This window comes from Tripterygium wilfordii, chromosome 12 (genome assembly GCF_013401445.1).
Source record: "Tripterygium wilfordii isolate XIE 37 chromosome 12, ASM1340144v1, whole genome shotgun sequence".
NCBI lineage: Eukaryota > Viridiplantae > Streptophyta > Magnoliopsida > Celastrales > Celastraceae > Tripterygium > Tripterygium wilfordii.
The window spans coordinates 1,719,482-1,740,767 of record NC_052243.1 but is presented as its reverse complement, the minus strand read 5'-3'; the positions used below and the strand labels follow the sequence as shown (position 1 = coordinate 1,740,767).

Sequence of the window (21,286 nt, the reverse complement as noted above, 5' to 3'; positions counted from 1 at the left end):
TCGATAATAAGGCTCAAAGGTCCTAGAGAATGCCATTTGAATTGAAAACATTGTGGTGCTAGGCTCTAACAGAGAGCCGTATTGAAATTAAAGTTGCATCCCAGATGAATATATTCATGGAAGTTGACTTGCTCAATAATTATTGCTGGACCGGAGTTGCAAACTAACTATATGGTCTAAAAATTGTTTGTCAGGAATACTTAAGCCCACGAGGGCTTGGGTCAAGTAGGACTAGACGTCCGTCCGAAGATAAGCCCACGATGGGCGAATTCAAACCCAAATGGGGCGAAGGCCTGTGACTGGAGTAAGCGCAGGAATATACACATAAGGTACAGAGCCCATGATGCTAAGTAAGGGTAGCTTTAGTCACATTCTGATTTTTTTCAAAGACACCCCGTCAATTGATTTTTACAAAGGGTGATCAACTTATATTGGGGTGTTTTTAGAAAAAAATCGGAATGTGACTAAAGCTACCAGCTAAGTCAGTCCCATTTTGGGCCGGAGGCCCAACCAAAGCCCAAGGGTCGAAACCCGTCCATACGGTCAGCACATGTCAGTCACGTGAGTTGGAAAACTATAAATAGAGGATGACCCCCTCCTCATTTGCGTCTCCAGAACTTGATATCTCTCTCCCTCTCTCTCTAAAAACTATTCATTTCTCTCACTAGAATATTTTTCACCGTTGACTGACTTGACTGTCGGAGCTTCCCCGACCGCCACCACATCGGTGTCCAATCTTCACGGTCAACACTCTCTTTGATATTGCAGGGTTATCATAGGCCTTAATCAACGATAACAAATTGATCACAAAATTTTGGATCTACACTAATCAATGAGAAAAAGAATAAGAATGGATATTAGTCCTGGTTTGACATTTGAATCCTAGTGGATATTACTTGGTCATTAACAAAGTGTACTTGTTACACAAGAATACGAAATCTAAGGTCAAGGCAGTAGAAAAAGACAAATGTACTTTTCTATTACTTGTAAATTAATTAAATAATACTAGTAAAATTGTAGAACAGGGTGATCGGGGTCTGTTATAATGTAATGACTTTCTTGTGGCAATGGTCCGGGTCCAAATTTTTTTAAGAACTATAAATGTGTAACATCCAATCTTCTATTTTTTCGTTTGCAATAAAAATTAAATTTATAGCGGTAGAATGTTTGGAGTCTATTGAAGAAGTCAAAACAGAGCTCACGAATTCTATTCTCCTTTCATTTTCTTTAGATTTGAAATGCTTACTTCTCGAACGCGTAAAATTGTGCGAACAAGCAAACACTAATAGAGGGGGAGACACACATCTCCTTTAAACACACCTGCCGAGGATAACACACACAGCTCTTAAGAGTCTTCCTTCCTCAACAATGCAGAAATTCCCCAAAACTCTTGCCTTGGCACAGCTTTTTTTTTATTCTACTGCTTGGATTACATGAATGTTCAGCCAGAGCGCTTGCATCAATCAAAGGTAACATTCATTCAAACTCCAGTTATTATGATTGATTGTGGCATTTTACAAATTTAGCCGTTGAGAATTGATGGTGTATATATATATTTTTTTTGGTCAAACAGAAGAAGTAAAGAAGGAACCTCATCATGCTCTGTTCATCGCCAATGAGAGATTCGCTCGCATCCTGCAGAGAGAAGGTAGAGGTAAAGATAAAGACCGTCCCCGACCAACTCCGTCCTCCCCCGGAAGTCCTCCCGGTGGACACCCCTAGATGTGGGATACTGCTCCATCGTAAATTGTTACAATAAAGATCAAGAGCTAATGTTTACTACAGCTTTAGAGAGGCAGTATCGGCAGTTGCAAGCACTGATGCCTGAATTTGTCACAAAATTATTCTTTGAATTAAATTAGTTTTATTCTTAATTCCTCTACAGCTAAACTCTTCTTATCTTATCCCACAACAAAGGATTGACTCTGATTACAGTACCAATGTTTTCGTCTTCTGAGAGACTCTAATGAACTTCCATAACAATTGAAAGAAAACTAGCTTCAATGGCAGCCGTCTCTGTTAAGGTCAGTGCCAGCCGTCTTAGAAACAAACAGAAAAGACTCAAAAGAGGGTAGACTTAAGAGGGTTGACGAAGTTGTTGGCGGACAAATGATTCAGCTTCGCTTAACAAGTGCTGAGTATTGAAATTTCAGAGTTGGTAAGATAGATAGAAGAACTTAATCATCCCTAGTAACTCCCGTTACCAATGAAAATTATTTACAGCACAGATCAAACAAAAGCTTATTCTGAAGTACCAAATGTGTCCCTGCTGTGACATCCAAACTAAAAAGAAAACAAGAAAGCAAAGCAGAATCAATGCATTGCCTCAAAGAGAAAGATCTGCCAAGTCAAAAGTTCTTTCAACAGCTTTGCACCATGACTCCACCTTCTTCTTCCTCAATTCTTCATCTAGTTTGGGGTGGAAAATGGTAGAAGTCTTGACCACCTCACCAGAATCAAAGATTTCATCTTTTTTCCAGACCCCAACGGCTAAACCAGCAGCATATGCTGCTCCAAGAGCTGTCGTCTCTATGTCGGCTGGCCTTATCACTGCATTTCCCATCAAATCCGCCTAAGGCCATCAACAAAAACACCAAGATTCGAAGTTAGAATATTGACCCATAAAGAGGGTAACTTTGCAGGAAAAAGGGTACAGCAGTAAGCAACACTTGATGTAGAGAAAGTTACTAAATCAACATTTTACTTGAGATACACTATAATTGAAGAACAAAGGTCCAAACTTTAATCACTGCTTTGCAACATAAACAGCAGTTTGATCACAATTTCCAGGAAAAGAATAAAACATTAAAGCGCAAAAATCTGTATGTCAATAGAATAAAGGTAAACAAAGCCAAGTGAAAGCAGAAAGTGAAAACCTGAATTTGCATCAACAGGTTGTTAACGGTAGCACCACCATCAACTCGGAGTAAGAACTCCCCTTTCTCATTCTTAATCCCTCCTGCATCTTTGTGCATTGAATCCAGCACATCCTTCACTTGAAAACACATGCTCTCAAGCACTGATCGGGCAATATGAGCCTTGGTTGTAAACCTTGTGATCCCAATGCAAACACCGCGAGCATCATCACGCCACCATGGGGCAAACAATCCATTAAAAGCAGGCACAAAATAAACCCCACCAGTTGACTCAACCTGTGATGCTAATTCTTCAATTTCCTTTGCGGAACTAATTATCCCAAGACTGTCTCTAAGCCACTGAACCGCAGCCCCAGCAATAGCGATTGAACCCTCTAGAGCATAGTTTGCTGGTGCATCTTTGCCAAGCTTAAAAGCCAAAGTGCTTAGAAGCCCATTCGAGGACTTAATTACCTCTTCGCCAGTATTAAGGAGGATAAAAGCACCTGTCCCATATGTGCTTTTGGCCTCTCCTTTCCGGCATGCTTGTCCCACCATTGCAGCATGTTGGTCACCAAGACATCCTGAAATGGGGATACCAGTTATTGGCCACCCTTTGCCGATCTTTCCTATAATCTCAGAATTACTTACAATTCTAGGCAGAATCTCAGCGGGTATTTTTAGGGTTTCTAAAGTGGATTTATCCCAATCAAGACTTTTGAGATTCATGAGCATTGTTCTGGATGCATTAGAGACATCAGTAACATGTAACCCATTCTGCACACCACCAGTTAAGTTCCAAATTAACCAAGTGTCTATAGTTCCAAACAAAGCATCACCGGCTTTCACAGCCTCCTTAACAGCATCCACATTTTCCATCAACCAGATAAGCTTCATTGCACTGAAATATGTGCTAATGGGCAAGCCACATGACTCCACAAAATGGGTTCTACCGCCAGATAATTGCTTCTCCAATTTCCTAAACCAAAGAAATAACCACATCATGAACTTTTTGATACCGTATACGGTACTAAAATGCTGGCAAACATGGCTGCTAACCAGTGTATGAAAACTAATGTCCAACACATTATAAGAAAATCCTAGACTAGGCTATGATCCAATATCAAAAATAAATGAAACCCAGGTCACAATTATATTAACCAGAAAATGGGATTTGACAGAGATTCAAAAGTCAGGAACTAACCAACACCCAAATAACATACTAGAAAAAAAGAAACCCAATTAGGATGCAAATTGAAAAGCAACGAATATAAATCAGCCAGAATCAAGTATTCAATTTCCTAGACTTTTAATTTCTAAAAAATAAGAAAAGATCAATTCAGATGCTGATTTAAGCCACAAATATAAATGAATCAAGAGGCAAAAACCAATAGGAAACAAACATCACAACGTCCAAAGATCTTCAATTTCCAAAGCTGGAAGAAGACAATAATCATAAACAACAATCAACAAAGTAAAAAAGGGGAGAAGAGGGTACCTGCAAACAGCGCTGGTGCGGACATCCATCCAGACAATGGCATTGTGGAGAGGACAACCAGTGGATTTGCTCCAAAGAAGAGTGGTCTCCCTCTGATTGGTCAACCCAATCGCCTTCAATCCATTGTCTATGTTGTGACCTTCAGCAGTAGCCTTATTAATCGCCTTTGCCATACACAGCCTCACACTCTCCAGTATCTCCATTGGATCATGCTCCACCCATCTAACAACCCACAAACACCAAAACCCAGAATCACACATAAATTCGTATTTGAATCGACGAAACACAATAAGAGACGGAAAGAGTTTAAAAAAGTACCCTGCTTGTGGGTAGAACTGAGTGAACTCGACCTGGTGAGATCCTACAGCACGAGCATGGCGATCGTAGATGATGAATCTGGTGCTGGTGGTTCCTTGATCGATCGAGCCAATGAACACTTCATCGTTCTTCGACATTTTCGGTTGTTTTTGGACTCTGCTGTTGAGATGTAAAGAGAAAACGGAGAAAACAGAGTACACAGAGAATGAGCAAGCGTGAAAGGAGGGTAGTTTATAAGAGGCGGATTTGGAGAGAAAATCAAGGATTGAATTTTGACTCTCTCAATTTTTCTCGGGATTGCAGATTGAATTTATCCGATAATATATGGTATATATATTATCATAAATAGACATGTATCTATTTATCTAGTCATATTTGACCAATGGACTACTAGTACTCATGTTGCCTTTCTGGGTTACGGGGCATGGAATTAGTCCAGTCAATTTCATCAAATCTCCACCATCCAAATGCAACCTTATATTAGATTTGACAATACCACATCCAATACATTCAATAGTGCATATCATGTAGAATTGTCGAAATAATTTCAACGAATCCTTTTCCTGTTATTCTCATCTTTCTATTTTCTTTATCTTAGCATATAATAAGGAAACTATTAATCACGTCATTAGTCTACTAATTAGTCATTTCATCAGTCTATTAGGCATTCATGTGATGGAAAATTTGGACATTAATAGCTGAGATCCCCGTATCATTTAAACTTTATTATTGTCGGTTGCTATGAATTTTGGCAAGCATTGATTGGTACAAATAAAGCCATAATGGGCTGATTGAAGCCAAAACAAGAGAAAAGTCAATCTAATTTTGTTTTTTGCTTCTTTTTTTTTTGTGTTTTTGTGAATATAATTTGTTTTAATATTTTGTTGGAGAAGAAGAGATAAAAAGGTTTGGATTTATTAGATATTTCAGTTATGACATCATCGTCCCGAGATCTTGGTTTCATCAAAAAAAAAAAATCAAAACGTCATTCGGTAAAGTTGACTTTTGACGAGGATCAAGTGGCACGGAGTCCTCGTGCAACGTCACGCGATCCCATTTTTAAGGGGGAACAGCTAAGCCACTCGGAACTCCATTGGAGACTACGGAAGCCCGCCCCACTGTAATATACTTTTTTGACATTAAAAATTTTTATTTTTATTTTTAAAAATCATAAATATGTAGTGTTCATCGCAACGAATACAACGATATATTTTTTGTTAGAAACAAAAATCAAAGTCAACATGAAAAAGACACAACAATTCTAGACCATCGGATATAAACTTAAAATATTCAATGTTTTGATCACGATGAATTTGATTTTTGTTTCAAACAAAAAATATACCGATGGATTCGTTATGAAAAATACTACATATTTATGATTTTTAAAAATAAAAATAAAATTTTTTACTACCTATAAAATAGGTTACAGCGGGACCTGCTGTAATAAAATTACAGTAGGTCCCGGGCACTCGGAGACTACCATACTCGCACGCCTTGTGTCACTCATACAAATGATGAAATTGAAAAGAATAATTATGCTGATTTCCTTGCCTCTGAGTCTCTCAGCCATGGCAATGGGCTAACGCTTCTTCAACATCCTATTGTTGGCATTGAGGGTCTGCTTTGGGAGGATTTTATTGGAGTTGCTTGGCCTAGGTGGGTCTGGCAAGTAAAGGTTTAATCCTTTGGTTTGTATGTGCGTACTCCCCCTCCCTAATATCAAAAAAAATTATGTGATGTATATGGTTGGCCAACCTATTAATGGATTTGGTGGGAAATTATTTTTCTGTGTTCTGTTGGGAATCATGAATGGTGGAGAAGGTAGAAGAATATTGAACCATATATCTCATCCTCTTGACTTGTAAATGTACATCCTTATCCAAATTGATAATATCAAAAATACCCTTTTAATGAAAGGTTGATACATATCACCGCACAAATTGAAAAAAAAAAAAAAGATCGAGTTGGGGAACTAATTGTCATCTCAGCTTGTATTCCTCATATGGCCTTTGGAATCCCATATGACTAGAATACCTTGAGGATTCCAAGGAATACTCATCACTGAGTAGGAAGGAGATTTACAAGAGTTCGGAGATAGAATCTAATTTATTCAGTTCCAAAACGATTGCAATGCCTGGTCATTGAAGGATTCCAAAACAAATTGTTACAGTGTTTTTTTCATTCTTTTATTAATCATGGGCCGAAAACATAGTTTGGGCCTCGATGAGTGAACTCCTTTAACAAAAGGGAAACTTTAGTCACACCCCACTTTTTACTAAAGACACCCCGTCAACTGAGTTTTACAAATGATGGTCAACTCAAATTGGGGTGTCTTTAGTAAAAGGTGGGGTGTGACTAAAGTTTTCCTTAATAAAATCATGTCTTGGACTCTTGGGCTTGGAATTTGGAATTGAAGTGTGTACAAATGATAAGCCCCACCATATCATATTTCTTGGGCCTGGGCTTCAGCTTTTTATATGTACGTGGATCCAAAAGATAAGTTATTATCTCCTTAAAAAAATAATAAATAATAGATATAGACATATATGAACTGCCTGGGTGAGCCTTCCCTAGCAAAAGCAATGTCAGTATTTGAATAAAATATATTTAATTATATCACATCATTGCACCAAACTTTCTCAAATTGAGATTATGATTTTTAAACGAACCAATCAACTCCATTTTTGTGAACAAATATAATAATAATTTATGTGTGGTTGCTAATTGATTAGTTGATTGGTCTTAATTAGATTTGACAGGGGTCCTTACCTCCTATGAAAGAGAAACGATAATCTCGTCCTCTAAAATGAGTAATCAAATCCCCACTTTTTGAATTTTACTTTTTGAATATTAATTTATATATGTATGATTTGACATTTAATTCACATTTTAAAAATTAATTTTATCACCCCATTAATAAATTAAAATAAACTTATTATATCACATCAATGCAGATTATCGAGTACATTTAATGTATGGCTCAAGTTGTTCTCTGTACGGAGTGATCTATTCATTTGTAAAATTATACGTGTACATAAACAACTGAATCATAATATGAGATATCACATAATCATCTATCAATGCCAATTGAACGAATTGATAACCATTTACGAATCCTATTATGATTGTAATACGTAATGTCAGTGAGCTATGCATAGACGATGCACACTCATAATCATCAAATAGATCAACATACTCATCTCAATAAAATCTTGTTGAACGTTGGTCCATGTATTATTATCGAACCCTAATAACCCAACAATAGCTCTAAATCCACAATTTTCATATGCTTTTACATCTGTCACGGATAAAATATAAGGTTGCATTATTAGCGGAAATTAACGAAATATACCCGTCAATCTGTATTAATGTGATTTAATAAGTTTACTTTAATTAATTGATAGAGGTGTGAAAACTAATTTTTGGAATGATAATCAAATGTCAAATCACACACAACTGGAAAAAATCAAATACCATATCATAAATAAATTAATATTAAAAAAAATAAAATTTATTGATTGGGGGTGAGATTACTAATTTAAGGGGTGAGAATAATATTTTTCCCTATGAAATTGAGCTGTTTAGTGTAGGAATATTCCAATTCCAATCCAACAGCTCATAAATAAAATTGTTAAATTAAAAAATATTTTAAATAAAATTGATTTTAAGAATTAAATTTAAAATAGCTCCAACATCATCGCGGACAGATCAATGAACCTTGAAACGCTGTTGCTTCAGATTTGGAGACACTGTATGGGGGGTTAATTAATTAATTAAATAAATATAATAATTTTGTATCAAAGTGATATATATTTAATCATGACAGGCAACAGGCAGTGTTAAGATATTGTAAGGTAGGTTGCCTATTAATTATTTAATTATAGTAGTAGTGATTAGTTGGACCAAAACCAGGTTAATATAATTTGAAATCACTGAAATATTGTTTGTGTTCCAAAATGGACGCCAAATATTCAAAGGTTTCACATCGATCATCAAAAAGTACGAATTTATTTATTTTGATAACTAGAACATATTTTTTTAATTCCGGTTAGTCAACCCGTTTAGTTGGTGTGGAAAATAATACCAGAATGTAATACAATAACAAAACTTATGACGAGAGATTTCTTTTTTTAAATATCATTAAGAAATATGTTTTACATTGAAATTTAATTTTGAACATACATATGTTTAATCAATTAATTATTAATCGAGTCACCTTCTGTTGGTTATTGACGGGAGATCTTTTGGTGGTATTAATTACTAAATACCAAAGAATGGATTTCATGTTAAAGGCCTATGGGGTCTACCTTGTCGTGTTGGTGGTGAGTTAAATACAAGAAGGTGGAACCGAATCAAAAGTCCCAACTGGAGGGAACCCACCATAACTCATAAACCAATCAAAACGGCAACATTTTTTCTGGATCCCACGAACCCTTTGATTCGCGCGTCTCAACCGCTTCTACTGCCTTGATCGTCCTCGCTTGAAGATAAAGCAACACTAAAACTTACAAAACCCCACACCATACTCTCCGCCTGTCTATTTCATTTCTCACATCTTATTTAAAAGCCTACCCACCACACCACCACACAATAATAGAATTACTTAACATAACAACAAAATCTTAATTCCCACAAAAAAATTAATGACAAGTTACTATTTTTTACGTCCAAGTATTATCCACTCTAGAATATATTTGCGAGTTTTTCCTACCCCTCTCACAAAATAATATTCCACCTCACTCTCCCATCAATAAAAAACCATGCGTTCAAATGGAAAAGACAAAATATCATTCAAAAATAAATTCATAAGGGAGAGAATAGAAAAATTTACGGAGATATTTGGATGTAAAAATAGCATCTACATATACCAACTATTCTCAACCAATGCAAACAGCCAAACATTATTAATCAACACAAAAGCAAATGAAATGACAGGTAGGGCGGAGCGATTATATGATGTATCTGTTTGACAGTGTGTTTGTACTACGTTCATGTGCACCTCACCTCACAGCACCACAGCTTTTTACCTAACAGCACCTCACAACACTCCTAAATGCTTACAATATATGTTGAATTGTCTCACGTAATCAAATTAGGTCAATTATTTTATTTTAGATTAACGTACAATGTAAACGTTAAGTGAATTTATGTTACTATTATTAGTTATCTAATATAATCGTAATTTAGATACGCCAAACGCACCGTACCATAGTTTTAAAAGTGATGCGCCAAACAACTTTTGCGTTTCAACTCTCCCACAACATCACAACAGTGCACAATCCTCCCAAAGATCACCGATATTTATGTGTGTCGTGTCGTATCGTATCGAGTTGGCGACTACCATATCCCCTCTCATGTAATCAAAAAAAAGTACTTGGGTTAAATTTTATTGACATAAATAAAAGTGGAAAAAAATAGAGAATATTATCCGATTGGAGGCTCGCACGCCATTCTATACACGCAACGTCACGAGCCTCTGAAACCGTTCCCCCTGGGTTTTTACCACGGGTCACCTAATCCTTTCCCCAATTGGACTATAAAAAACCAATAAAATGGGGAAAATTTCCGAAAGTTCCATTTTTGTTAGACAAAAGTAGGTGAAAACGATTTCGACGTTAACCAATCACCTGTTCCCAATCTTATATCTCATCACAAATTCCTCAATCCCACGCCGTCGGTATAGTTGAAATCTTGATCATCTATTACCATCAAGGGTTCAAAATCAATAAATCCTCGCAGATCCTATCACTACCTTTGTTACCTATAAATTATCCCGGTCCCTATTCCAGATGCAACGAAAGTAAAATAGGTTCGGTTGCATGTTGTTTCTCTCTCTGTCACAGCTCACCCGCAGTTTCTCCATATGTACCAGTATAAATAAATTCCCTGAAGCATTAACGGAGAGCTTCTATACTTCTTCGTCTCGTTTCCTTGTTTAAGGTCTGTAATTGGGTTTCCGGCCGGCGAGTTAGGGTCCAGGAGATTAGTAGCAGGATGGGAGGGATGGTCATGCTGTCGGAGCTGGCTACGGAGATCTTGATCCCGGTCTGCGCAGTGATTGGCATCGTGTTCTCTCTCGTGCAATGGTCTCTGGTCTCGCGCGTGAAGCTTACCTACGAACGACACGACTCGTCGCCGAACAACAAAAAGAACGGTTACGGTGGTGACTACTTGATTGAAGAAGAGGAAGGTCTTAATGACCATAGTGTCGTCACCAAATGCGCCGAAATCCAGAACGCAATCTCGGAAGGTGAGGTTCTGAAGTATTGAACATTATTTTTTAGTTTTAGATCTGGCGTTTTTCTATATAATGTGTCGGTGACTGTTATTTGAGATGTTTTGACGTTCTTATTTTTTCAAATTCTGCCTTTTTCTTAAAAAGTATTATCAGCTGATTACAGTCTCTACCGTCTTGAAGAGATGTGCGACTATTTCGCTTAAAATTTCAATTTGTGAACGGGGGATGGAAAAGTGACATTAATGTTATATGTCTTAGAAAATTGAGCTTCAGCCTCTGTTTGGTGTCCTAAACAGAGGAGAAAAATTGAAAAATGAATTGCGAGAAATTTGCGTTACAACTGTTGATACTGATTGGAAGATATTCATGTTGCTTTAGGAAATTTGTACTTTTCCTTCGTTGGATTATCAGATTTCCCCGCAGCGCGTGCTCTTTCATGTTGCTTTAGGAAAATTTTCTTTTATAATTGATTTGCATATCTCCTTCTGTACCTTTTTCTTTAAAACTTTGGATTTACCCGTAAAATCTTCGTTCCTGACAAAATTAAAAATATGAAAATAAATATAAAGACTGTAACTTTCGATGGCAATATGACCCGCTGATTCCGTAGATCTACTTTTTGCCTCCTACTGTTTTTTAAAGATTATATATTTTCCTATTCCCATAAAAAGGTTTTTAGCCTTGCATACGGGATACAGCTTTATTTTGGTGTTGGGCTGTCATTATTGGCAGATAAATATAATTTTGTCTCATCTTAACTGAGGTATTTGGCTTTTTGGGTGTTATTATCACTTGTATGCATGGGACCATTGGTTATGTGGTTCACGCAAGTTATGTTATCTTATTAGAGAGATTGAATGTGCCGAAGAATCTTTTGGCAATCTTTACTTCAACAAAAAGAGAGTCGACAAATGCCTTGGAAGACAGAAATGAAAAATAGGAAAGAATCATAGGCATTAAATACAGAGTAACAATGTATCTTAGTGCTTTGGTTCACATTTTGAACCTATATTTCGGATTTCCATGCAGCTTTTGGGAATTGCTTTAGCTGATAAAGTCCTTAGCTTATTGTTGGTACTAGGAAATGATTTCTCTCTTATTGATAATCAGATTTGTCACCAGTTCTGTTCAAAGAATCATTATAGTTCTTGTTGTGGGATGATTGGTGTATTAGATATACTATAGCATGCTGACAGTAATATATCGGAGTATTATTCTCAGGGAGAATCCAGTGCGGTTGAATACTTGAATAACAATGCTCGGAACATCCATTTTCATTCTCACCTTTTATTCTCTAAATAATGTGGTCATATGTTCCCATGTGTTTATTGCTTGTGGACTTCTAACGGTCGAACAACTTGACAACTCAATTGTGACTGGATTAGGGAATCATTAAGATGTCTATGATTTCACTATTAGATATTGCTCTCCGTTTGATAAAAAAAGAAGAAAGATATTGCTCTCCCCTTGTTTGCCATCAATTTTAACTTTGGATTATTGTTGTATATATTATCTGTTTTTCACTAAATCGATGGATGGAACAGGTGCGACATCCTTTCTTTTCACGGAATATCAATATGTTGGCATCTTCATGGTGGCCTTTGCAATTCTGATCTTTCTTTTCTTGGGTTCTGTGGAGAGCTTTAGTACTAAGAGCCAACCTTGTACTTATAATGAGCATAAGATGTGCAAGCCAGCACTTGCTACTGCTGTCTTCAGCACTGTATCTTTCCTGCTAGGTGCCATCACTTCTGTCGTTTCTGGTTTCCTGGGGATGAAAATTGCTACTTACGCCAATGCAAGAACAACATTAGAAGCAAGAAAGGGTGTTGGCAAGGCTTTTATTACTGCATTTAGATCTGGAGCAGTGATGGGTTTTCTTCTTGCAGCCAATGGTCTCTTGGTGCTTTATATTACTATTAACCTCTTCAAGCTGTATTATGGGGATGATTGGGAAGGTCTGTTTGAGGCTATTACTGGATATGGTCTTGGGGGATCTTCTATGGCTCTCTTTGGGAGAGTTGGTGGTGGGATCTACACTAAAGCTGCCGATGTTGGTGCTGATCTTGTGGGAAAGGTGGAGAGAAATATTCCTGAGGATGACCCAAGAAATCCAGCTGTAAGTCTTGTTTTCCACTTTGATATGCTCTTTCTTATGTATATTGGGCAGCACCTTATGTGGTTCATTTCACATGGTACTCTTTCAGGTTATTGCTGACAATGTTGGCGATAATGTTGGAGACATTGCTGGCATGGGTTCTGATCTTTTCGGCTCATATGCTGAATCATCCTGTGCTGCTCTTGTCGTTGCCTCCATCTCCTCTTTTGGAATTGACCATCAGTTTACTGCAATGTGTTATCCTCTGCTCATTAGTTCTATGGGCATCCTTGTTTGTTTAATCACAACCCTCTTTGCCACTGATTTCTTTGAAATCAAGGCTGTCAAGGAAATTGAACCTGCATTGAAGAAGCAGCTTATTATTTCTACCGTTTTTATGACTGTGGGAATTGCAGTTGTTTCTTGGCTTGCTTTGCCCTCATCCTTTACAATTTACAATTTTGGTGTTCAGAAGGTTGTTAAGAACTGGTAAGACTTTCTGTAGTTTGTTGTCTGACTAGCATAACTGCTAGTGCTAGAAATGCATTGCTATTAACAGTTTTGTTAGTTTAGGAGTTCTTTTGGCTGACTATATGATTTGTGGTTACAGGCAACTGTTCTTGTGTGTGGGTGTTGGTCTTTGGGCTGGACTTATAATTGGATTTGTTACTGAGTACTACACCAGCAATGCATATAGGTATCAGAAAGACTGAATAGATGAAGTACATGTTCAATTATTGCTTCCTTTTGCTTTGTCTGTGAACTGAATCTTGACTATATGTTCTTTCTATTTGCAGCCCAGTGCAAGATGTTGCTGATTCTTGCAGAACTGGAGCTGCTACGAATGTTATATTTGGCCTTGCTTTGGGATACAAGTCTGTTATCATTCCAATTTTTGCCATCGCGGTCAGCATTTTTGTTAGTTTCAGCTTTGCTGCCATGTATGGCATTGCAATGGCAGCCCTGGGAATGCTGAGCACCATTGCCACTGGATTGGCAATTGATGCTTACGGTCCAATCAGTGACAATGCTGGTGGTATTGCAGAGATGGCTGGCATGAGCCACCGCATCCGTGAGAGAACTGATGCACTTGATGCTGCCGGGAACACCACTGCTGCCATCGGGAAGGTAACAAGATATATCTTCTTGTTGCTTGACCTTACAATGTGTATGCCCTTATTTTTGGGATTGATCATGCACATTGAGCTATTCTCTTTGAGCCTTGAGCAGGCCCCTCCTGTCTATAGACTATTGCTAGATCAAGCTCCTATGCTGTTGCTATTGTTCTTTTTTTTTTTTGGAATTTCAAATCTAGGTTTTCTTTTATGTTGATTGACTCTGTTGGCCTGGCATTATTGATCTAATTGTCATTTGTTTCAGGGATTTGCCATTGGATCTGCTGCACTCGTCTCTTTGGCTTTATTTGGTGCCTTTGCCAGCCGCGCTGCAATATCTACTGTTGATGTTTTGGCCCCCAAGGTTTTCATTGGTTTGATTGTTGGCGCCATGCTTCCTTACTGGTTCTCCGCCATGACCATGAAGAGTGTAGGAAGTGCTGCTTTGAAGATGGTTGAGGAGGTTCGAAGGCAGTTCAACACAATTCCAGGTCTCATGGAGGGTCTAGCCAAGCCTGATTACGCCACCTGTGTCAAGATATCTACTGATGCATCCATCAAGGAGATGATTCCACCTGGCGCACTTGTCATGCTTACTCCCCTCATTGTTGGGACATTATTTGGTGTGGAAACTTTGGCTGGCGTTCTGGCAGGCTCCCTTGTTTCCGGCGTTCAGGTAATGTTATAGTTAAAAAAGCATGTAGATGATATGCTCTTTATTTGTTAAATCATGATCAGTGATGGTGCCATATGAATGCTTAATATTATTTATCTTCCATGGGAGGGGTTCATATTTTTCTTCCATGGTAGAGGCCTAGAAGAAGAATGGACTTGCGAGAGTTAGGTAATTGATTCCTATGATGTGAGGTGGTTTTCATAGAATAATCTGCCCCTTCGAATTTTTTTTTTTTACATGGCCCCTCCAGCTTATCACTGTGACTTGGTTGTATATAGCTGTATTTCTGACACCGTCGCTGGATTTGTTTTAACAGATAGCAATATCTGCATCTAACACTGGTGGTGCATGGGATAATGCGAAGAAATATATTGAAGTAAGTATCTTATTTGTTTGATTGAAAGCTAGTTTGTTATTATATGTTTCACCAACAGATGATCTGATTCTTTACGACATTATTACCAGGCTGGTGCTTCAGAGCATGCAAAGACCCTCGGCCCTAAAGGGTCTGAACCACACAAGGCTGCTGTCATTGGTGACACCATCGGAGACCCTCTCAAGGACACCTCCGGTCCATCACTTAACATCCTCATCAAGCTCATGGCTGTGGAGTCACTTGTATTTGCTCCCTTTTTCGCTACTCATGGTGGCCTTCTGTTCAAGATTTTCTGAGGCAGAAAACGAAACAAAAAACAACTGGCGCTGCCTTGTCGAAGTAATCCTTGTTTACAGTTGTATTACCTTGCATCCTGTGAGTGATAAGTTTTTTTTTTTAAGTTAGTTGTTGTTAGTGATTACTACTATTTTTGAACGGCGAATAATTTTGCGAATTGAGCTAGGTTTTATTGATGACGAAAATGGTCATTCATATCGAGGGTGAGTTCAGGTATTATTCCCTTGTAGCCTTGGAAAAACTTCATTTTGAAAGCTGTACTGTTGTAATTTTTCATGCTTGGCAAGGAAAGCATTTTCAAAGCTTTTGTTGTAATAATAAGATTTTGGAGAGGTGCTCATTTTTTCCTCAAGTCCTAAATGATCTAAGCATGTGCCTCTCAACGATATAATGTGATAGATTTTCGGTGATGCTCTTATAGACTCATATAGTCTAGTCGACTCCGACTATAAATATAATGGAGCTGCATTGATTGATTAAAATGGTAAAAGTATACGCCATTTCAACTATCTTACGAATATAATGTGATAGATTTTCGGTGATGATCTCATATGCTCATGTAACCGGCTCCGGCTCTAAATATAATGGAACTGCATTGGTTGATTAAAATGGTATAAGTAATTAAGTATACGCCACTTCAACTAGTTTAGGAAACTGCAGCTCAAAAGTCAGTCAGTCGGTCATTGTGTCAAACACCTTGTCTTCTCCTTCCTCGAGCTCTGCTGAGAGCCTGAGACCCATATCGTCCGCTCCAACTCTCTCTCAACAATGCTATCGTTTACTTGCACAAAACCCTCCAAGACCTTAAATCATCTCCCTCTTCCTCCTCCTTTCCCATCATTCTCTCGGTCGCTTTCGCTCTCTCTGCCTGTCTCCATCTCTAGCAGCAAACACAAAGTCTCTCGATCACTCTGCATTATCCGAGCCATCGACGCCACTCAGCCGTACGATTACGAGGCCCAGCTCCGCTCTCAGCACATAAAGTCCCAGTCCCTCAAGATCGCCATCATCGGCTTCGGCAATTTCGGACAGTTCCTGGCCAAAACCTTCGTCCGGCACGGTCACACCCTCCTCGCCCATTCCCGCTCCGACTACTCCGCCATCGCTAGTGACCTCGGCGTCCGCTTCTTCCATGATCTTCACGATCTCTGTGAGCAGCACCCTGAGGTGGTACTCCTCTCAACCTCAATTCTTTCTACGGAGAGAGTCCTCAGGGCTATCCCTTTTCAAAGATTAAAGAGGAATACGCTTTTCGTTGATGTGTTATCGGTTAAGGAGTTCCCTAGGGACTTGTTGATGAAATATTTGCCAAATGAGTTTGATATCTTGTGCACCCATCCAATGTTTGGACCGGAGAGCGGAAAGGACTCATGGTCGGGGCTATCTTTCGTGTATGATAGGGTTAGGATTGGGAATGAGGAAGGTAGAGTGAGTAGATGTCATAGGTTTCTGGATATATTTGCGAAAGAGGGTTGCCGAATGGTGGAGATGAGTTGTGCTGAGCATGATAAGTATGCGGCGGGGTCACAATTTGTGACGCACACAATGGGAAGGGTGTTGGAGAAGTTTGGGTTGGAATCTTCCCCTATTAACACAAAAGGGTACGAAACTTTGTTGGATCTGGTGGAAAACACTGCTGGAGATAGTTTTGAGTTGTATTATGGGTTGTTTATGTATAATAAGAATTCGATGGAGCAGCTGGAGAGGTTGGATATGGCTTTCGAGGCAATTAAGAGGGATTTGTTTGGGCAGTTGCATAGAGTTTATAGAAAGCAGTTGTTTGGCAGCGCAGAGCTTGGACGGGCTCCGGAGGAGAGGCCTGTTGTGCAGAAGTTGCTTCACAATGGTGCTCCTGACCAGATATCAGAGAATATGCCTTAAAAGACTGCCTTTTTTTGGTATGAGGATCTCCTCCATGTATCAATTTTGTATTTTTATTAAATTGCAATTCTAGTATTTAGTTTTTGCTGGTCCCTGTAGTTCAAAGTGAGTGTAATCGTTGAATGTAACTTTCAGATAGAATCTAGAGTGAATGATGGATCATCCTCCACAGTGTCACATGTTTTCTTTGGTTATGGAATTTTGTCAAAATAAGAGAGAATGGAAGTACACCTTGCTATTGGGCAGATAGCGGTTCAAAGTTCACATTTATTCTATTGTAAGTCCCTTTTTACTATTTTTCATTTGAACCTGCATTTCTTAGACGTTTTCATGATCTGGATTATTTGAATAAAACATCCTTCTCTAGTTTTGTGCAAATTCTTCTCAATTCTCAATGTCCTGTGATATTTGGGATACATGCCATTTCCTCAATTTGAGTTGCATTATCATTTGTTTTATTGCTCTTTGGGGAAGAGGAAAGTACTTGAGATTTGACTCCACCTTGTTCTTATTGATACATGGCACGTGGCTTTATATTGAGTCAGTTGTTACTTTTCTTGTGATTTGGCTTTATAAAAGTTAGATGAACGTTTCTTGCCAATATATGTTTGATGAGTTTGTAGGATTGGTATCCCTTTTTCTTTGCTTCCTCCTAATTGTAGCTAAGAGGAGCTATTCTTTATATAGCTTGAAGTTGAAGCATCAAATTGGTGAAAGCATTCATATATACAAGAATCTTTTGGGACACTTGTTATGTTGTATACAGAATAACTGATCGAGGAAAATATGGTAACTAGTTAAGGGCTGTTTTTCCGTTCTTATCGAAAAACAGTCCTTTTTCGGTTTTTTTATTGCAAGAAAATGGCTTAACCTGCTCAAGAGTGAAATGTTGGAGGAGCTTGTTGAGGGCAATAACTTGGCCTCCTTACCCGCTACTGCTGCTTTTTTTAATGTTATTATGCTTAGGCATTCTCAGTTAAGGTGTTGGCAATATGTTAATCGATTCATTTGTCATTATTCTTTGCTAGGAATTTCTGTGAAAGCTCCTTCAATGCATTGAGAATTGAGATGCTTTCTTGGGTTTACATTTGGATGCAATACTTTCTTATACTTGTGCAGAATAATTCAGTAATTTTCTAACACCTGAGATTATGACTCAAAAATAGATCATATTAATGCAAGCTGTTGGGAAGTTCTGCCTGAGATTATACTTGTGATGAAGTTCTGCCTGGGAAGCTAAAAGATAGTATTCTAAAACTTTTTAGCTGGTACAAATTGTGAAGCTTAGTGATATTCTTCCATTTGAAGTTCCTTTTAGCACTCAGAGCACTATTATGCAGAATGTTCTCATGCAGTCATTCTGGAAAAAAAAGCTATAAAGAAGAGCATAAAAGAGCTTCCTCTGAATATAGTTTAGTCGTGATATATACATTAGTAAGAGTTGTAGGTGTACATTGAGCGCGATGATCAGACTATAGTAATAGTTCATACAGACAGAAATAGATGATCATTGATCAAATAATAGCTTCAAGCTTTGGCCACATGAAGTGCTCTCTTTCCTTGCTGGTAGTAACCCCAGTGTATGTCAGCATAATCCTTCACCTTCTTGAATATTCTTTGCTTTTCCTCGTTGACCAATCCATCTACTGGTCCAATCTCTCTTTTTGGTTCTGGAGTGTAAAAAACAGCCACAGAAATTCTCTCCCTCTCTGAGTTTGCCAGTACCCGATGCACTGGGCTCTTGAAGATGCCATTGGTAATGATCTGTATCATGTATGTTGTTGATATACAATGTATCGGTGTGCTATTTCAATGTGTAGGAATAATTGGATAACGCAAGTGATCATCATCAAAAATGTCGTAAACTACGTATGTAAGTCTTCATGTGCAGATTACTTGACATGGCAGATGTTGGCAAAAACCGAAAGTACATAATCCTTCTTAACTTCTTATAATTATAACTTTGTAAGTTCCCATTGTGTCCTTAATCAAGTTAATAATGCAATTCATGTGGCAAGCATTTGTTTTGGGTGGGGCGATATAATCCTGGATATTGTTTTGATATGATCATATGAATGCTAATACATGAATACTCCATTTCATCCTGCTTTCAAAGAGAATGAATATGCCATTTGAGATGCATGATAGAGTAAGGGAGAGAATACCTCCATTTGATCACCCATGAGGACTAGGAGGGCATCTGACATTGTAGGAACTGTAAACCATTTGTCATCTTTAAGTACTTGAAGCCCTTGTACTTCATCCTGCAAAATAATCGTATATCCAGATCCATCTGCATGGGCTTTCAAGCCAAGGACAAGATCAGGCCTCTGACAGCGAGAGTAATAATTAAACCTTGCCTGCAGTACTGCTTGTTCGCCAAACTGATCCAAGAAACATTTTTCTTCCAAACTTAATGACATTGCCATGGCTTTTGAGGTGATTTCTGTTACCATTTTTATCTTGGCAGTGTAGTCCTCTAAAACTTCTCTGCAGGGTTGGAAAAAGTGGTACACAGTTTCAGAACTGGTCAGCAGATTCTCTTCTTTTTTTTTGGTTAGTTATAAGTAGCTTCTCTTGTAGTGAAAGATCATAAAGTGGAAACTCTAGTTTTTCAAAGAGAAAAGGAGAAGGCCATATGATGCAGCTTTAAAGTTATTCAAAAAGGGGCAGAATGACAGCACCTGAATGATTCAGGGTTCTCTGGCCAAAATTTAAGCTTTCTTCGATCTTCTGGGTACACATCAAGGAATAGGCGATCGGACCAGTCGAGAGGCTGTCCTTCTTCAGGAACTGGATCTGCCCCATACCCTTCAAACTCTTCAACTCCTTTAGCATACTTCTTCTTTTCTTCCATTGGCTGTTCAAAGAATTCCTTTGCATCTTTCCGAATCTTATCAAGAAATGATTTTGGAATTCCATGACCAACTGCCTGAAACCCAGAAAAAGTCATTAAGAATTTAGCATGGGCACATAAATTTAGATTAAGGTTAATGAAATTGCAGTAGATCTGTTCAGAGAAGGTTCTTAGCGGTCTTGATATTTATTGCTGGTGACTTTAGTGGTTCTGATTATTCTGTGTTCTTCTTTTGGGTGATGAAGAAAATTGATGAATGGATTTTCTGAACTTTCTCTTTTCTTTCCTGTTTAATTCCGAGTTCATACCTGAAAGCAGCCCCATGAACAGAGTCCTGATTTAAGTTTCTGTAGTTCTTCTTTTGGAGTGCATGGATCTGAAGAAGAGACCAGACTAAGGTCGATGACAGGAATTTCAAATGACAAAGCAAAGTTTTCTTCAGCTTTGTCACCATCTCTGCAGATATATGGCGGCTTCAGTTCTTCACCATCAAGGGCCATTTCCTGGACACGTTTAGCAAGCAAAACCTCGGCAGGGAGAACAGGCGCTCCAGCCATGCTTATCCACTGAAGGCACACGAATCTGGGCTGCAAGTATTATTAAGACAATCAGGTGAAATTCTTTTTGATTGTTATGAGATGGAGGATATTTTTTGTGTTGTCAAAAAAATACAGAAAGATTGAGAGAAGAAGATGACTAGATAAGTGATGCAGACAGAGGTGGTCCACTCTTACATTAGGACAAAACGTTTGAAATTTGGTTTATGCCAAGGCTAAGATCAAACCACATCATTGGGTTTGTTGCTTAGTGTTCGTGACAAGGATGCTTTGAAAAATGGGTAAAATGATTGCCCTCATGCAGCATAGTATATGTATGGTAGCTGGTATTTGTTCTAGATTGACCTAATACCGACGTAATTGAATCGAATTGATTTAGGTTGAGCCTTCTTTATAAGAGTTATGATAATGTTCTTGCGTTATTGAAAATATTGTCCGCTCTTGACTACAGGTTCTCACGAATTTGTTCTTCACGGGTCCGCACAAATTTGTTCTTCATGGACAATCGTCATTGGTTCTT

General features: G+C 38.2%; 4 protein-coding genes across 5 annotated transcripts; 2 read left to right on the top strand and 2 right to left on the bottom strand.

Annotated features, from left to right (window-relative positions):
* Positions 1-2,119: 2,119 nt before the first annotated feature.
* LOC120011258 (glycerol kinase) lies at positions 2,120-4,960 on the bottom strand. The gene is made up of 4 exons (XM_038862326.1): positions 4,672-4,960; positions 4,354-4,575; positions 2,877-3,834; positions 2,120-2,572 (listed from the first exon to the last, which is right to left on the bottom strand). Exons 1-4 carry the CDS (start codon positions 4,806-4,808, stop codon positions 2,327-2,329), a joined length of 1,563 nt encoding a protein of 520 aa, XP_038718254.1. The 5' UTR covers positions 4,809-4,960; the 3' UTR covers positions 2,120-2,326.
* A 5,574-nt stretch (positions 4,961-10,534) lies between these two features.
* Positions 10,535-15,786, top strand: LOC120011470 (pyrophosphate-energized vacuolar membrane proton pump-like). Its single transcript, XM_038862593.1, has 8 exons — positions 10,535-10,921; positions 12,454-13,028; positions 13,117-13,496; positions 13,618-13,704; positions 13,805-14,135; positions 14,388-14,798; positions 15,115-15,174; positions 15,264-15,786. The coding sequence occupies exons 1-8, from the start codon at positions 10,666-10,668 to the stop codon at positions 15,468-15,470; spliced, it is 2,307 nt and encodes a 768-aa protein (XP_038718521.1). The 5' UTR covers positions 10,535-10,665; the 3' UTR covers positions 15,471-15,786.
* Positions 15,787-15,973: 187 nt separating this feature from the next.
* On the top strand, positions 15,974-17,718 carry LOC120011471 (arogenate dehydrogenase 2, chloroplastic-like). 2 transcript variants are annotated; one of them, XM_038862595.1, is made up of 2 exons: positions 15,974-17,369; positions 17,492-17,718. In XM_038862595.1, exon 1 carries the CDS (start codon positions 16,240-16,242, stop codon positions 17,350-17,352), a length of 1,113 nt encoding a protein of 370 aa, XP_038718523.1. In that variant the 5' UTR covers positions 15,974-16,239; the 3' UTR covers positions 17,353-17,369; positions 17,492-17,718. The 2 variants fall into 2 exon arrangements, with proteins under 2 accessions (XP_038718523.1, XP_038718522.1); XM_038862594.1 differs by having other exon boundaries at positions 17,488-17,718.
* A 1,008-nt stretch (positions 17,719-18,726) lies between these two features.
* On the bottom strand, positions 18,727-21,086 carry LOC120011472 (protein SRG1-like). The gene is made up of 4 exons (XM_038862596.1): positions 20,518-21,086; positions 20,037-20,284; positions 19,518-19,842; positions 18,727-19,116 (listed from the first exon to the last, which is right to left on the bottom strand). The coding sequence occupies exons 1-4, from the start codon at positions 20,764-20,766 to the stop codon at positions 18,880-18,882; spliced, it is 1,059 nt and encodes a 352-aa protein (XP_038718524.1). The 5' UTR covers positions 20,767-21,086; the 3' UTR covers positions 18,727-18,879.
* Positions 21,087-21,286: the final 200 nt, after the last annotated feature.

Coding starts and splice junctions, on each gene's coding strand:
- LOC120011258 (XM_038862326.1), bottom strand. CDS start 4,808: ATGTCGAAGAACGATGAAGTGTTCATTGGCTCGATCGATCAAGGAACC. Junction 4,576..4,671: donor CAGTTCTACCCACAAGCAGG/GTACTTTTTTAA, acceptor GTGGGTTGTTAG/ATGGGTGGAGCATGATCCAA. Junction 2,573..2,876: donor ACCTGTTGATGCAAATTCAG/GTTTTCACTTTC, acceptor TGATGGCCTTAG/GCGGATTTGATGGGAAATGC.
- LOC120011470 (XM_038862593.1), top strand. CDS start 10,666: ATGGGAGGGATGGTCATGCTGTCGGAGCTGGCTACGGAGATCTTGATC. Junction 10,922..12,453: donor CCAGAACGCAATCTCGGAAG/GTGAGGTTCTGA, acceptor TGGATGGAACAG/GTGCGACATCCTTTCTTTTC. Junction 13,497..13,617: donor CAGAAGGTTGTTAAGAACTG/GTAAGACTTTCT, acceptor TTGTGGTTACAG/GCAACTGTTCTTGTGTGTGG.
- LOC120011471 (XM_038862595.1), top strand. CDS start 16,240: ATGCTATCGTTTACTTGCACAAAACCCTCCAAGACCTTAAATCATCTC.
- LOC120011472 (XM_038862596.1), bottom strand. CDS start 20,766: ATGGCTGGAGCGCCTGTTCTCCCTGCCGAGGTTTTGCTTGCTAAACGT. Junction 20,285..20,517: donor GTTCATGGGGCTGCTTTCAG/GTATGAACTCGG, acceptor TCTGGGTTTCAG/GCAGTTGGTCATGGAATTCC. Junction 19,843..20,036: donor GAGAACCCTGAATCATTCAG/GTGCTGTCATTC, acceptor CCAACCCTGCAG/AGAAGTTTTAGAGGACTACA.